The sequence below is a fragment of the Melampsora larici-populina genome, assembly GCF_000204055.1.
Source record: "Melampsora larici-populina 98AG31 unplaced genomic scaffold MELLAscaffold_47, whole genome shotgun sequence".
Taxonomy (NCBI): domain Eukaryota; kingdom Fungi; phylum Basidiomycota; class Pucciniomycetes; order Pucciniales; family Melampsoraceae; genus Melampsora; species Melampsora laricis-populina.
In genome coordinates this window covers 665,275-682,232 of record NW_006768811.1, presented here as the reverse complement: position 1 = coordinate 682,232, position 16,958 = coordinate 665,275, and the positions used below count along the sequence as shown (strand labels likewise).

The 16,958-nt window shown below is 37.1% G+C and overlaps 5 protein-coding genes across 5 annotated transcripts; 1 reads left to right on the top strand and 4 right to left on the bottom strand.

Annotated features, from left to right (window-relative positions):
* Window positions 1–63: 63 nt before the first annotated feature.
* On the bottom strand, window positions 64–2,380 carry MELLADRAFT_110805 (uncharacterized protein; the record flags this gene model as incomplete). Its single annotated transcript, XM_007414974.1, has 4 exons — window positions 64–140; window positions 177–263; window positions 391–1,854; window positions 1,942–2,380. The coding sequence occupies 4 exons, from the start codon at window positions 2,378–2,380 to the stop codon at window positions 64–66; spliced, it is 2,067 nt and encodes a 688-aa protein (XP_007415036.1).
* Window positions 2,381–3,309: 929 nt separating this feature from the next.
* MELLADRAFT_91962 (uncharacterized protein) lies at window positions 3,310–4,382 on the top strand (the record flags this gene model as incomplete). The annotated part of the gene is made up of 7 exons (XM_007415003.1): window positions 3,310–3,369; window positions 3,438–3,639; window positions 3,723–3,799; window positions 3,884–3,903; window positions 3,974–4,020; window positions 4,160–4,260; window positions 4,323–4,382. The coding sequence occupies 7 exons, from the start codon at window positions 3,310–3,312 to the stop codon at window positions 4,380–4,382; spliced, it is 567 nt and encodes a 188-aa protein (XP_007415065.1).
* A 6,868-nt stretch (window positions 4,383–11,250) lies between these two features.
* Window positions 11,251–12,314, bottom strand: MELLADRAFT_27155 (uncharacterized protein; the record flags this gene model as incomplete). The annotated part of the gene is made up of 6 exons (XM_007414973.1): window positions 11,251–11,372; window positions 11,453–11,601; window positions 11,662–11,750; window positions 11,834–11,859; window positions 11,959–12,044; window positions 12,121–12,314. Coding segments are annotated over 6 exons (666 nt in total), but the record flags the coding sequence as incomplete, so codon positions are not given.
* Window positions 12,315–13,527: 1,213 nt separating this feature from the next.
* On the bottom strand, window positions 13,528–14,460 carry MELLADRAFT_110803 (uncharacterized protein; the record flags this gene model as incomplete). Its single annotated transcript, XM_007414972.1, has 4 exons — window positions 13,528–13,699; window positions 13,775–14,053; window positions 14,157–14,225; window positions 14,345–14,460. The coding sequence occupies 4 exons, from the start codon at window positions 14,458–14,460 to the stop codon at window positions 13,528–13,530; spliced, it is 636 nt and encodes a 211-aa protein (XP_007415034.1).
* Window positions 14,461–15,461: 1,001 nt separating this feature from the next.
* On the bottom strand, window positions 15,462–16,526 carry MELLADRAFT_66895 (uncharacterized protein; the record flags this gene model as incomplete). The annotated part of the gene is made up of 4 exons (XM_007414971.1): window positions 15,462–15,663; window positions 15,740–16,030; window positions 16,133–16,201; window positions 16,402–16,526. The coding sequence occupies 4 exons, from the start codon at window positions 16,524–16,526 to the stop codon at window positions 15,462–15,464; spliced, it is 687 nt and encodes a 228-aa protein (XP_007415033.1).
* Between the last annotated feature and the right edge of the window lie 432 nt (window positions 16,527–16,958).

Below are 16,958 nucleotides of genomic sequence, written 5' to 3'. Positions count from 1 at the left end.
TGATCGCGACAACTAAAATATTACCTACCATGACAGCCTCAATGTATGTACTACCTAAAAGTCTCAGTGGCTCGGTGGCTCAGTGACTCCAACGATCTGACAATGATAAAAAATACCATTACAACACCATCTACGTAAACCTATATATACTCCCCAAATTCTAATACATAGCTTACAATTAAAATATTTCTTTTTACAATTCAATTCAATCTCTTGATCTTCAAAATCATATTTCGTCCCAAAGATCTCTCCCACAAAATTCACTTAAAACCAAAGCAAAAAAAAACCAAGAATAAAAACTACAAACAAAGGAAAAAACTGACAAAAACCAACAATCTACCAAAAAAAAACCCCGTCCCCTCCCAAAACCAAAGATTTCCACAAATCAACCACCACCACCAACATTTCCAGAACGATGATGATGATTACCTTCAACTTGTACTTGTACTTGATCCACTTTCATTTGATTGATTTCCCTTTCTCTTTCTTGTAATTCTAAAATCCTAGCTTTTTCCACTGAAGTCTTAGGCATGACCGGAAAGGAAGCATTGACAAACTTTTCTTCTTCTTCTTCTGGTACTGCTTGTGGATTAGTTTCTTTAGATTTAAAAGCTTCATGTCCATGATTAGAAGGCCAATGAAATCCCCATTCCATATACTTTGGTCCTTCATTCGTTGTAGTCGTTGTCGTTGTAGTTGTAGGATCATCCGCTTTGATTCTATAAGTAGTAGGTTCACCAGACTGACCTAATTCACAAGGCGGACCTAATCTCGTTAACCTATTCAAGATCGTAAAGGTCTCATTCTGATAAGTTCCACCTTCTTGATCCTTAATCATTTCAGAATCCAAACTCTTAAAGATCGTAGGAATCAACGAAGGGATCCTACTCTGAGAAGGATGAATCAATAAGTTAGGTGATGGAAACTCAATCGGCACCGACATAGTCAAAGGTGTTGGTAAAGGTGTATGACCAAACGGTCTGAGTTCTGGAAAGCCTTGAGGATGATCTGGTAAAGGAACAGGAGGATGTGGGATCCATCCGGCTGACCATCGATTACTTCGAATCGATTTAATCGGGATATTGGTAAACAAACTAGTATTGATTTCATTGGTTTGAATCGAATTTAAATACTTAAGTCGATTTGGATTAGCTTTTAAGGTAGGATTCTCACTCCGATTTTCTTCTAAACAAAACGAATAAGTTTCTTGAAAACATTCCAAAGTACTATCAAGTTTGATTTTCTTCTTTTGAGGTGGTGATGGTAATGTTAAAGAAATTGTTGAAGAAGATGGTAGTCTTGGAAAAGCTTGAGTTCCATATTGTTCGAATAATTGTGATTTCGTATATGGGATTGAAGTGGTGTAAGGATCTTGTTTAGGTGTTAAAGTCGATTCGAATCCTATTTCAGCTTCTTCCACTTCCACTTCCACCACAATAGGTTCATCAATCAGATTAGGTTCTTCTACTTCTATTGAAACTTGATTGATGATTTTTTCTAAACCAGGTAAAGGAGGAAAATAAGCTGGAACAAAAGAAGGGATATCATCAACTGATCTCCAACGTTCGATCAAGTTTTCCGTCACAGTGGTGGAACTGGTGTTGGTCGAGGTGGATGGTTGAGGTTCGATGGTTATAGTAGGTTCTTCAATCGGTTTAAGAGATGGTAATTCTAAATCTGAATCTTCTTCTGATGAACCACCCGAAGAACTAGAAGCAGCAGGACTAGGTGTATCTAAATTCTCTTCTAAATCAGTTTCACCTGCTTTATCTAATTCAGCTACTTCTGAATCAGTTAGCGGTAAGAAAGATAAAGAAGTAATCGGATTTAAATCAATTGAGTCACTATGATTAACTATAAAGAAAAGAAAAACAGAATCAGTTAATGTAATGTAAAACAAACGCGTCCAAAAGTTAAAATCGACCAAAAAAAGTTTCTTACTATTTAATTTTTTTGATATCGTAGCAAGTTTCAATGGTTCATCATGTAACAAATTAACATCCGAACCCAAATTTAAATCCTGACGATTTCTCTCGGTATCACGAAAAGATTGATCAGAATACTGATCAAGACACCAATTATGTAAAGAAGCCAAAGCTCCCTTCCCCCCAATCTCTTCCAAAACCCCCACCAAATCCCAAGCATTAATTTGATTTCGACCTGAATGATCTGCATGAGATCTAGCCGATTCGGCCAAGAGTTGTAAGTAGCGTGAAGTGATTTGTGTAAAGGTTTGAAGTGAGACAGATTTGATTGAGGTGAATTGGGTGGAGTTGGCTATGATTTGGAGCGTGGAGATGGCTAGTAGTCTTGCGGGAAATGCGTCGGGTTCGGTGCTTTGGTTTGAGGATGTGTTGAATGAGGTGTTGGATTGAGTCATGATTGTTTGATTGTTTGATGGATTGAGGTCGTGACAGTGTTCAGAAAGTATTCAACAATGATCTTGGAACTATCTATGGGTTACTGTCATGGGTTTATAAAGTGTGTCATACTAAGTCAGAAATTCGAATCTAAAGTAGGGTTAGGTCCCAAATGAATACAGATATTAGAAATTTTTCAATGAGTTTTTTATTTTTTATTTCAATTGAGTGGTTTTTGAGATTTGAAGTCCGATGAAGGATATTTGAATCGGGTTGAAAGAAGAAAGTTAAAAGTTTTTTTTTTTTGAAAACCGATTCCTTCTCAACCACCAAATTTTAAAAGTAAAAATTCTGATTCTCTCCATCAAATCCAATCCAATCCAATCTTTCTACATCCATCTGATTCTGACCATTTCTGTTTTTTGATTTTGAACTTTGCTGTGATTGTGTGTGTGTGTGTGTGTGTGTGTGTCTTTGTGGGTGTACGTGAATTGATTGGGTGGGTTGATTTGATTACCGTTTCTTTATTAAATTCTATTAAACTTTTGATTTCTTTTGATTTGGTTTGATTTAATCGCTTCAATCATCGATACTGACTGATTCACTTTTACGGTCTTCAAACTTTTATTTTATTTTTTCAATCCACAGTCTTCTTTATCGATTCGATTCATTAAATCTCAAAGGAAATCAACTTTCGACCTTCACTAGCAATCTTCAATTAACATCATGTCAGTCTTTTTCATTCATTCAAACCAACACTTCTTCCATTTGAAAAACTCTAATCTTCTTTCTTCTGGTCATCTCAGGTCTGACGATGAGCAACACAACCAAACCTTTGAGGCTACCGGTGCCGGTCAGTTCTCTTTTCGTTTTTCCATCCTTTATTTCTTAATCCAATCTAACTCCGATCTCGCTCTTGACTTCCAAAGGTGCCTCTTTGACCTTCCCAATGCAATGCTCTGCTTTACGTAAGAACGGTCACGTGGTCATCAAAGGTAGACCATGCAAAGTAAGTGTCAATCACTCGATCCAAAACATCAAAATCATCATTTTAAAACCCTTTGTTTTTTTCATTAGATTGTCGATATGTCTACCTCCAAGACTGGAAAGCACGGTCACGCAAAGGTTCATATCATTGCGATTGATATCTTCACTTTCAAAAAGTTGGAAGATATCTCTCCTTCGACTCACAACATGGATGTTCCTAACGTCACCCGTAACGAATACCAACTCGTTAACATTGAGGATGGTTTCTTGAACTTGATCAACATGGATGGTGGTATGTATCTTTTGATACCTTTGCCTTCGGTTCTTGAATTGACTCGGTTTCTGTGTTGATGGTGAATCTTTTCAACCGAATAGCTGCCAAGGATGATGTCAAGATTCCTGAAGGTGACCTTGGCAAAGATCTCCAAGAGCAATTCGATGCCGGAAAAGACGTATGTCAAAAAGGCTTCTTCTGGATCTCATTCGGTGATCTTATTGACCTCTCTGTTCTTTTCTTTGCTTCATTCTTCCATTAGCTCTACTGCACCATCACCTCGTAAGTCTTCTTTGTCACCTTTGATCGCGATTTTACATTCAATCAAACTTATTTCACGTTCTGTTCACAGCGCTATGGGTGAAGAGATGTGCCTCGCTTTCAAAGAAGCCCCAAAATGTAAGTGTCTCAATTCGCAAACTCATTCGAAGCCGACTCATTAACCTCTTGCTTTTTCTTTCTGCTACTGTTTAGCTTGATTTAATACGAATTCCACCCGAAATAATTACCTTTGTTCACCTTTGAATTCTATATATAGTTGTTACCCCTCTCTCTGCTCTCATCTTTCCCTCTCTCCACATATGTTCACAAAGTCATTTGTTGTTCTTAGCTCCTACTCTCTACCTACTTACTTACATTGTATGTCGATCTCTGCACACTCTCTTCAAACCAACCCGCTCCGCTTCTCTAACCTCTTTGAGCCCCTCCTGCACCCACTCACCCCCCCGAACTCAAAAAAAAGAACCTTCACTTGTTATTGATCTCTTACCTTACACCGTTTATTACTTCTCATCTATCTTTTTTTTTGTTATGAGAGTGAAGAAAGAGTGTGTTGCCAAAAAAAAAAGTGAAGATTGAAGAAATAGAAAGAATCATTTTAAAGACAGGCGTTTGTTACAATCATGATTGATTTTTTTTAGCTTTGATTCTTTAATTCATTGATCAAATGTTTTTGACAGTTTTTCTGTGAGCTTTTGCCTTTTGTGAAGAGAGTTTATGATGAGTTGGAGATAATGCACCGACCCGGTCCGCAAAACCCGATCTGGTACCGGGACCGGGACCGGGTCGGACGGGTCTCGGCTAAGATCTGGGTAAAGCCGGGTCTGCCCGGCCATATGTTAGGGGGCAAATTTTACCAAAATCATCTTAATTTCTTCAAGTATCATATATATACAACAAATTTTTTGTCTCTTTGTTGTAGAATAGCTGCTGGATAGCTTCAGCAAAGGCTACAGAAGAGAAGAAAAATCGAAAAATCATATATTTATCATATATTTACGTTTTTTTTGGTTTTTGAGCATATCACATCACTGGGGCTAGCGGACTGGGTCGGCCCGGTCTGAGGGGGAGGTTGGCCCCGGTCCAGCTCAGATTCATCGGGTTGGGGCCGGGTCGGTGCATTAGTTGGAGACAGTTGATTCTGAGCTGGAATTCTTCAATAGATTCAAGGTTTACAAGATTTACTTGTGGTCTTTAACCTTCTTTGTTATTCAGGATGATCTTTGTTGGGTTCACATGAGGAATGAGCAGCTTGTATGTCCAACTTCAATTTGTCAAACACCAGAAAAGAAGGTGAAAGCTTGGAGTTTTGTTATTCGAAGAAAATCAAATTAGGTCTTTGATTTGCTTTGATTGAAAATTGAACAACTTGAAGAAGCTATTTAAAATCTTTTAGGTAGATAGAAAAAAGGTTGATCTACTTATTTACATTGAATCTGATTTTGAAAATCTTTATATTTAGTTAATGTTTAAATATCATACCTCTTGTTTTATAATTCGATTTCAAATCAAAAAAAAAGTCAAATAAAAGTTTAAAAAGTTGAGGATTCCATTAATTTCAAGGATATTAAATTTTTGATTTTGTATATATATACCAACACATAATTAATCAGTGACAGTATACATTCAAATCCAAAAGTTATATTGTATGTCATGTCAGCAACATGCACACACAACTGTAGACAGCTTTAAAAGTATTTTTGGTAGGATTTAGATTAAGAGATTTGGTAAGTTTGGTTTATGAATGATGGTTTGGGAATAAGATTTATTAATAGATATGGTCAATTGAATAAGAAGATCTTGTTTTGAAAAGAAGAAGAGATACTTGAAAAGAAGAAGAGATACTTGAAAAGAAGAAGAGATACTTTACTTGTTGTTGGGAATATACCTTTAGGCTTTTGAAGGGTGTCTTTTGAGTGTTTATGGAATGTCCTTTTTGTGTGTGGTTGTTGATGATATAGGTATGGTGATGTTTAGGAAAATATGTTGAGTTTTGGAATGGTTTGGGTTGAGATTTCTTGTGATTGATTTGAAACTTTTACAGAGTCTATATGAAGATAATATATTGAAGAAAAATGTACAACAGTTTTCAGTCATGAGATTGTTTTGTTGTCATATCAAAAAGGGTAGAATTTACGTACCTTGAAAGGGTTTTCATTCAAGATTTTCTCAGATCATAAACCTTTGATAAAATCTTTTCAAGAGTTTTGATCCAAAAGAATATCTTAGGGTATAATCCTACCTTGGATAGAAAGCCTAGAGAAGATCTCTTTCACCAAATACCTAAGGGCTTGTCTATGATGATTGATCCCTTGGAAATTTGGTCACTAGAGTTATGATGGGGTTTTAGGATTGGATAGAATCTGATCTGACTTTTTTGTTGATGGGTAGGAATGTCTAATGGAGTTGAGATCTCCTTTTGGGTCTTGAATTCAACTATTGTAGCTCAAACTTGTACATTTCTGTAGAAGAAAGACCTCAGAAAAATGATCATTATTCATTGCTTACTTTTTTTGGTCAAGGTTTTAAAGAAGTTGATTGAATCAGTGACAGAACCAACCATTTTGTTTTGGCTGGAATTGAATTTAATAATAGGTATGTAAATAGAACCTTTTCTTGTTACAAAGCCAAGTTGGATCACTCAATTTTATGATCACCACACAAATTGGTCCTTTAGAAAACAATTCATAAGGCATCGGCTCTTCCACCTCAACAATGGCCATTGATGCATGTGGCAGAAATGGTCAATGTTATCATCCACAAGTACATGGCTGTCTGATGGACACTTTGAGGCAAAACACATCAATAAATCCAGGATCTTGGCAGCTTAATTAATATTGCTTGTCATCAAGCTTACAAAGATGGAAGGCTTTATTAGAAGAAACCGGTGCAGTTATTAGGCACCCAGACACCTACAAAGCCATTGGAGCTCCTTGCTTGATGGATCTTGATGAGCACACTGTGCTAGCTCATCTAATTGACACTGATCCAAAAATTTATCAGGATGAGTTGGCTTTAGAATTCTTGAAAGAAACTAGAACATCTGTCTCCACCCCAACCATTTTGTGCAAGATGAAGAAACAGCTTGGCTTAACTCAAAATGTCTGACGGAGTATAAATCCAAATCCCAATTGATTTGGGTAATTACATCAAGTTTGTGTTGGAGATACAAGCTGATTGATTAATTTTTCTTGGTGAGTTCTGTCACTTTATCTTCCTGAGTTTCATTCTAATATTTCTTCCTTTTTTGTGGTAGATGAAATGGGTATACTTTATAAATAGGCAAGATATGTATGATGGGGTGGGCTCCTATAGGCAAGCAAACAGATCTAATGGAGAGAACTTTGGTGGGGACCCATCATATTGCACTTTTGCTTGATGGTTGCTTGGCCTTACAAGTGATGAAAGGAGGGCCTTGGTAAGACAATTTTCAAGAGTTTCTTTGAGTACAATTGGTGGGTGTTTTACTTGTTTTTTATTGACTGAGCTGACTGTTGAATTGTGTCAGATGCCCATGATGAACCCATGGCCACAGAAGAAGTTGGTTCTTGTCATGGATAACTTCCCAATCCACATGGGTCCTGATACTGGAGTCATCTGCTTTGATCAATATGTTATTTGTCTATCTACCCGCATATAGCCCTTTTATGAATCCAATTGAGAAGTTTTTTTCTGTAATAAAAAATCACTTCATTTGTTATTTGTTCCCAGGAGTCATATTGAGATAACTTGACCCAGTAAGGAGAGATAGAGCGGATCTACCTCCAGATCATTTTTCTGTCACTGTAGAATTCACAAATTGAAGATAGAGCTTTATAAGGGATCCAGATATCTTTAAACTTTATCTCACATTATTTCATTTATTGCAGTGAAGATATTGGTATTCATTTACTTAAGACACACGGTGAAATGAAAGATTCATTCAACTTTGTATTTCACAGATATTGAGTCTTTTGTATTATTTGTATTAACACTTTTTATAATGAAAGTTGAGCACAATGCATAGTACACATTCTGAATAAGAAGTCACCTTGATTAGACTAGTGATAATGTTGTCTGTAAATCAATACATGTGCTTGTTATGATTAGTAATACATCACAAATAGTGTTTTGTTTTTTACATGCACTGTGTTGTTCTGTTGTGTTTGCTGTGTTGCCCTTACTCTATTGTTTGCGTTGATCTATGCTGTGTTGCCCTAACTATGCGCTTTGCTGACTGACGTCATTGATATGTTTCTCTGAGCTGACCAATGTCATCAATATGTTTCTCTGATCTTATATATAAAATCATCAACCCTGAATACTCATAAAAAACATTTCATCTTTGTTATTGTTTTCTCTCTATTGTTCTTTCTTCTGATTGTTTAACCAAGTTGTGTCAACTCTTGACTTGTTCTATAAAACTCAATACTACACAACAAACATCTTCAACCAAAAAGCTAAAATCTAAATCAAACTCAAGCTTTAATCAAAAAGGAAAAGAGGTATAAAACATCTCCTAACTTTTTCAATCTCTCAGTTGTTAAGATGTTTTGAAGTTTCTTTATCTAATCTTAAATTGATTCATTTCATAAAAATGTAGACTTTCCTTTCGGTTACATTTGTTTGATTTAAAATTTGTGTTATAAAGTTGAATCTCACTAGTGTAGTTATTGTCAAAGGTACAAACCTCCTCTTTTATTTTCTCTATTTAAAAATGTGTTACTTTTTTACTTACAAAATTGTTATTGTCAAAGAGATTAAAAAATATATGTTTTGTCCAAAATAAAAAGAGATCCTACTATTCCCTACAGTGCTGTCCCAACTTTTAAACCATCATGTTTGAAAGTTTGCGCATTCATAAACTTTGCTTCAAAAGCTCTCCAGGTCTCGTAACCAAGGTCTTGAACAATTTGGTGAGCCAGAGTTTTGGGCAAAATTTTGGTGTAGTTGAAGGAGTGTTCCAATGGGGGGGTCACAACACCACAGTCATTGAGATCAAATGTTCCAGATATTGGTGGGGCTGTGGCTACTGCTGAAGTACTTGTTATTGGATTCATTGAGGCCAATTGAGTTAGTGGAAGTTCACCACCCTTAACTGCACACATAAAGAGTTTGGTTTTAGGAGGGGTGAACTTATTGGCACCAAAATCCCCCTTGGTCTAATTGTTTGAATTGAATGACAAGCAAATTGAGATGATGATATAAATTTAAAACAGTGATAACACTCACAATTGATCTTGCCCAGATTGTGAGAAGGATATTGGTGAGTTGTAACGTCTTTACAGAGTTGGTGAGATCTTGATATACTGCACCATCACCCGCAGCACTGTGCTTTGCATGAAAGGTTTGAAGATTGTCTATAAGCTGCTGTAGTTGCCCTTGAAGTAAAAGCGACTAGATGTAATCAATCAGTGAAAGAATATCAAACAGACTTGAGCTTCCCTTACCTCAATATCTAGTGGCCTCTGGGAAGCCCAGGTTTGGCAAGTGCAGGTGTATTATGTTGTATTATCAAGCTCTGAGTCATGTTCTCTTGCTGGAAAGAGAATAGTTCCAGAAACAGGATTCTTTGAATATGATGATAAGATGATGAAGGAGATCTGTTAAATTTTGTAAGGCCCAGAAACACAAGGGCTTTCCATTGTTATACTAATGGAGACCCCAGCTATCTTGGATTGATTGTTGTTGACCAATGAATGAAACATGACCCAGCTGTCTTCTTGAATGGTATTGACTGTTTGAAGAATCTTTTGGTTGTATTTCACACATCCTCCCACAAGACCTATTCATTGTTCTTCCCAGTGAGCAAATGGCAGGAATCACTCAGCAACCTCTGTCACCTGAGTCCTACAGTCTTCCCATGTCCAGGTTATTGGATCTACCTTGAGGGTACAATTGGTTGTTCTCTTGTCTTTGACTGAGTTCAAAGTGTCCCACTCACAGCCTGCAATCACAAGTCACTGGCAGGCCAGTGCATCCCACTGACCTTAAAAAGTTACAAGAAAGCTATGAAGTGGATATCAAATGGATATCATCCATTTATTGAGAATTTGTTGAGAAGTGGTTGGGATACCACCAAGATTGAGATGATGTCATATGACTTCATAAAACTGTACAGAACTGCTCCTATATTTCCCCACCAAGAATATATAGTCTATCAACCTTCATCATGTAAATTGACTGAGTTATTGAGGCTTGAAAAAAATCATGAACAAAAAATACTATTTTTGGACTATAGGCAAATCATGAGGGAACATCATGCCATAATCAGTCTTAAATTGATTGATTTACATGTAACTGGTATTTTCCAAAAAAAACTGCCATGAAATTTGCCATATTCCTAGAATGAAAGGATCAATCAAAAAATGAAAAAATGACTGCTCATGTACAATCCACAATTACCCCCCTTTCCAATCCTCACAACCTTCAACAATGTTATCAATCTCGAGCTCACAAGCACTATTGTAGCATTACTTCTTACCTTATGATAATCTTTTCAATCATGTGAGACATTGTGAGTGCTCATCCAAGAAGGAAGGCTGATGAAACATACAGTTGTCAAATCCTTTGTAGGTACACATTCAAAGCAAGACTTGTGTGAGACAATTGCAGTTTTGTAGGAAAAAACGATCCGTAGATTATACATACTCTTTGATACATGGTAATATACCTTTACAGTAAGTCTGCAACGATTATTTACTCTTGAGCTTACTTAAACCTATGATATATACAATCTAGAGCCTGGGATGGGAAACCTTTGAAAGTGCATTCATATATATCTTGAATGATAAAGGGCCAGCTTGGATTAGATTTTGAAAGGCCTTATAGCTGAGATGATTCAAGAAGGGTATGCGGTGAAAAGTTGTCTGAATAAATGCATATGCGGAATACGAGTTTGTTGAAAAGGTTTACATGAGATATCTCCAAGAGCAAGCACAGCAGATAGAAATTGACATGATGCTTTCAATCACTATCGTACTCTGTGAGCATCTTGATAGGTTTACTGCACTTCTGTTCAAGCTTGGTTTTTTTAAGGGTAGGCACTTTGAGGATAGAACTGGATGATGATTTTGAGAGTGAAGGCCGGACAACGACATGAGATGAACCAAGTGAAGAGCGAAGACGAGAAGGCGCAATAGATCGAGAAGACGAAGAAGATAAGAAAGGATCAAGAGTTCTTCGAGTGTTGGTAGTCAATCGGTCTTGTAAACTAGCCAATGGAGTTGAAATGGTTCGAGCTCGTTTATTATTTAATGGAAGACCTATTTCAGCTTCCAGTCTGAGTCGCTTTGCTGCTGTCTTTGCTTGCCCTTCACGAATCAGAACCTTTGCTTTTTCAGCTTCTTCCAACAAAAGTGGTTGATCTGGTTCGTCTAGTCTGAGATTTGATGGTAAGGAATACCGATTACGAAGTGAATCATCACTTCTTGATTTTGCTATCAGTTCTGCCTTTTCTTTCCGAAATGATTTTCTTAGTTTTTGACTCAAGACTATTAAAAGGTAACAAATATTTTATGATAAGTTTGAATCGGACTAAAAGCATTCGAGGAAGTTTTGAAATGATACGTACCGAATGGATCAGAATTCCTTGATTCACTCAGTTCATAAAGATCTTCAAGCCTATCTTTGGTTGCTAAAGCAACTTCTTTATCTGTTGTTTGTTTCTCTACTAGTGCAAACGGATCTGAAGGTCCAGCCTGAGGTTTTCCTAAACCAATACTAACGCAAAATCAACCTTTTTGCTCATATAGGAGTGAGATCTAGATCATTCGTCAAGACTTACCGTCTAGGACTACTCCTCCGTTTTCGGCTGGATCCCAGTCTTCATTCTTTTGCCGCGCACCACTTTCGACAACGTATCGTGTGTTCTGAAAAGTCACATTTTTGAGATTTCTTCAGGATAGGTAAAATAAGGCTTCCAAACTATTTGCACTGTAGACGAAGAACTGACTTGTGGATCTGTCCGGATCTCGAACCCTAAATGTAATATGAAATGGTGTTGGTTCAGTGTTGAGTTTCTTCAAACTTGTTTGGGCGTCAAATTACGACAAGGTTTCAATAAATCTTCTGACTCACAATTTCCACACAAATGACATTTACAACGAAAGCTATAAATCGGAGTAGTATAATACATTCCAACTTTTTTCTTCTCTGCATTATACCTATATAACAAAAGATAGCCAAGGGTGAGTAAATGTCTGGAAATAAAGTTCATATGAGGGAAGATTGAGCGTTCACCTTACTCCCATTCCAATATGAGCTTCGCAAGATCCACACCAAATGTTAAACGGTAATTCAAAACGAGTAATTAGAATTCCTTGATCGATTTTTCTGGCTCGGTCTCCCAATGCGTGTTTTCCATGATAGTTGTTAAGTGTATCATGCTTCTTTGGATCAAAGTCAGGTGGAAAGTATCGATTGAAACCTTGCATGGCGAGATGAGTTGTGATAAAGTACAGAGGTGTGGTGTGATGAGTTGATGCTTGGTGAAGTGAAGTGAATTTGTCAAACTGCGTGCACTTCCTGACCAATCTCAAGTACCGTAAAATCGTAGGCGTCGGGTCATGAGAACACGGGGTAAATATGTGCGGGTCAGTAAAAAACACGTCCCCAGATGTCTGAATATCGACATCATTGACAGTTGGTGGAGGCAATTGTTTCTTTAAAATTAGTCTCACAGACTATCCAATTCCTCATTTTTTTTATTGAAAAATGCACATCATCACCTAACTCACTCTTACTAAAATATTCTGGGTCACCTTTGATTTTATTCCAAGGTTTTATTACTTATCATTCAACTTTTAACATAAAATGATCATATACTTGTGCTTCTAATTTATCCCTGTGATCTGAATTGATCTTATTTATCACCCCATCCTTCCTTGATTGAAATGAGGCAAAAGTAAGAATGTTTCTAAGATCTGAAGAGTTGTGAAAGGAGATTGTTCAGTGACACTGACATAACTCAAGTTGCAAGTGAGGTCTTTGCCTCTTTTGCACTCTTGACAGATCCTGTTCTGTGATTTTTGAATCCATACAACCCTCACTAATCAACCTCCTAATCAGCACTATTGAAAACTTCAACTTACTTCTTGATGTAACTCTGCTTGTGTTCCAATAAGCCATCAGATTCATGAAAGTCAAGTATAAGATGTATTTCAAAACTAGTCACAGATACTCTATTTGACATAAATGGTTAAGAAGGAATATATTACGGTAGTCATTTCTTCATATTTGCATTCATGATCACAGGGTAGTTTGTCATTTATAATAACTCACACTAATCCGAGACTAGGTGTGGCTTGTGAGAGAAATTTATGAGAGAAAAGTTGACATGCTACTAATGGCTTTTTGTTTTACACGCACTGTGCTGAGCAGCAGCCTTAAAGAATTGAATGGAAAACAAATCTTGATACTTATTCCTTCCAAACATGACATGTCTAATCTAGCACATTTTCAACACTTTTGGTTAAACCTAAAGCATAACCATATCTGTAAATTGTTCATAAGTACCATGAAGATGATTCCTGATTTCACAACAAGTGTGCTTAAAAATACAAATGGTAAAAATGAGAAAAAAATCTTCAACATAAGAAAAAAGTAAAAATCAAAAAGTAATCCAATCCAAAATCCAAATCAAAACTTTCATTGAGGACTTGAGTTTTTCATATCTGTTGGACCGATTTCTTTTTTAGTAGGTATAGGTCCTAATCCCTTTGCCATTTTTTCACTTTTAGATTTAATGAATGCTTGCATATCTTTACATGCATTTGGATCCGTAGTAGTTTGAGTTGAAGGATCAGCCCGTCGGTTTAAACTGATAAATAAAATCCATCTCAGCTTTCTGAAAAAAAACACAGAGATCTTTTATTCGCAAAGGGAAGACACGTACTGAGAATCGGGGTTCTGTGTAAGCTTCGAACGACGGGTTGCACCAGCAGGTTTTGAAGTTGAGGTCATCCCAGCCTGTGCTCCTTTAGGAAGCACAGGAGGGGGAGGAGCTCCATTACCTTTGGTTGCCGCTTCGCTCTCTTTCATGGCCTTGAGAATGGCAGCACACGCTTTGGGTTCGACAACGTTTGGGTATCCAGTTGTTCCAACGCTTGCCGGTTTCCCAGGAGGAGTAGTTCCACCGTTACTATCATTAGAGGTGTCAGCTCTAGTTATCAGTCTGAAATGGAATGAGAGTAGAGATCAAATGAGTATCACGGAGATCAATGTTTTGTATATGTATCACCACACCAAGTTTTTACTTAAACAGATATCTTGCTTACATTGGAAAATCATCCCTAGCTGATAAACCTCGAGCTCGATGTCCACCAGGCTTCTTTACTGGTGGGTTTCTAGATTTCATGAGTAAAGAAGAGTGACCAACCAATCCGAAAAAAAACAGGATGTCATCAGTCAAAATCCACAAGTCTTTTAATCATCAGAAGCTCGTCTTCAAGGGAAAATCTCTTACATAGGTTCGGTTCCATCATGTGCATCTTTTCCATTGGCGGCGAGTGAAGATTGAACCTGGTATTGAGACAAACAGGCTCCTAAAAGTACGAAGTTGATGGTGAGGGTGAAACGCATGTTTGAAGTATTTGTAAAGCTTGATTGGATCTGTAGAAGGCCGAGCTGAGAAACAGATCTTGAAGTAAAAGAAAGATATCACTAGGAAACGAAAAAGAGATATATGCACACAGATGTAATGATAATATGACACGAGCTGAATCGATCAATGCCTCGATGATGTACTTTGAGAAGAAAACCGAGGTTTACCTAACACAGGTTGAGATGCTTTATAGTCCTCTCACTCTTGGGCACACTGCCCCTACAGGTGAAATCGAGAATCGAGCCACGCTGAAGCCTCACTGAGATGAGAGCAAGGCAGGGGCCGTTGATCAATTCCATCTCTCTATCAAGGCCATGGTGATTTATGTATCAAGAGAACATCCTATCATTCCACAGAAGGCAAGTTTTTTCTCAATGTTTTTTGGTCAAGATTACAACAACACTTTTGCACTAACCGGAAAGCTTCCAACATTACAAACACTCAATACTATGGCTGCTGTTGACAACTTAAAAGTTCATCAAATGGATACCTTAGGGGCTTTTCTCAACAGATTTCCGGAAGAAACCACTATACGAATAAAGATCCCTGAAGGTTTAGAACAAAAGATGTTTCCTCAACTTCAGTATTAGTTCTACATCCAGCAATTCATAAGTCTTAAGTAAGCGCGCCGCCAAAGGTTTAGTATGATTATCTGAAACTATCTTTCAAATCAATTTCACATATGCCATCTACATCAGCTTCATTCATCTTAAAGGGTCTATCGTGCAAATGTTATGTTCATGTTCATGTCGTTAATATGACTGTTGCCAGTGACAATTTTGCATGTTTTTGCCATCTAATTACTCAAAAGTTTCAGATGAATGGAGATATCGATTATAAACACATTGAACATTAAAAAAACATGTGGTCTTTGTTTTGATATGAAGGGTATGTGGTATAATGAACATGTACATAGCAAGAGAAAATGTTTACACAGAAAGATCAACACATATATGGGTACAAAATATTGCTACAATTTTTACTTGGGGTTAGAAGTTTTCGAATCGGTTGAAGGATTGTCTTTCTTGCTAGTCACATCTCCCGAAGTCATCTTCTTTAAACTTGCAGCCAATTTTTCTCCTTGAGCTTGAACCATTGCTTGCATTTCTTTACATGAATTAGGATCCACATTAGTTTGTGATCCAGTTGAACTTGCTGGAGGATCAGCACGGCGGTTCAAACTGATAAGAACACCCAAGTTCAGTAAATTGATCAAACAAGAAAACAAAAGGAAAAATATTTAAACAAAACACTTACTCAAACTCATGAATCTGGGCGAGCTTAGAACGACGGCTTGATCCAGAAGAAGATTTTGGTGAAGAAGATGGAACGGTAGATGGTCGTTTAGCAGCAGGACTTCCTGCTGCTTTTGTCAATGCTTCGGCCTCCTTCATGTTCTTGACAATCGTAGCACATACTTTTGGATCACTTGGACCATTCAGGTTGGGTTCTACTTCATTATTACCAGAGGAAAGGGTTCCGATCGAATTGCCAGTGGAAGAATTACCAGAGCTACTTCCAGTTGAAGTGTCGGCTCTGGTGATCAATCTTAAATGAAGAGATTCAAAACAAATCATAGATGAGTATCAAAGCCGTTAAGACTATCATTCTTGCCAATGCCGCGTTTACCACACCAAAAGGTCAGCTTACTTTACAAAACGATCTTCAGATGCTAAACCTCGAGCTCGGCGCCCACCACCAGAATGGTCTGAAGAAGGCCTAGAAAAGAGGCGTCATCAAGCAAGAATGAAGAGTTTGAAGATCGAGTTGATTTTTCATTCAAGAGAGAAATTAAAAATCCCATCAATCCAAAAGTAAAAGAAGACATCTCATCAGTTTTAGTCAACAAGAATTTCATCATCTCCTTCCTTTCACGCCAGTTCGAACAGAAGAAAAGATCGAACAAAAAAATTTCTTACATCTCCTGATTTTTCTTCTCCATACCACTTGTCAGGACCGAATTTCGATCTTGATCTTGAGTCAAACAAGTTGCCACGAAGATGAAAAAGTAAAGAGTAGTAGTAAATGAAATTCCTAAATGCATTTTTAAAGATTATAGGCTTGTAAAAAAGAGAATTATATGAGAATTCAATTGATTAAAGAAAATACAAAGAGTAAGAAGTAATTGAAGAAATTAAAAGATGAAAACAAATGTAAGAATGATCACACAAGGTTTTGAATCAATCAAGAGCTCTACTTTAGAAAATCAAAAGAGTTTATGGTAAAACAGAATTAAAAAGAAATCTGATGGATAAGAAGTCTCCCAAAACCCGAGTGATAGAAGACATTGATTTATACTCCAGTGTGATGGCCCTCGATATCCGACATTAGACTCAAGTCTCTGCAGGCTTACTCAAAGAAGATAGTAGGGTCCATGATCCATGACATACCTTCAACAAGGCCATGGTGATCTTTACGTCGAAGGGAAACTTTTTAAGGATATTTAAGTCTGATTCCTTCAAGTTCTCTGAACAGA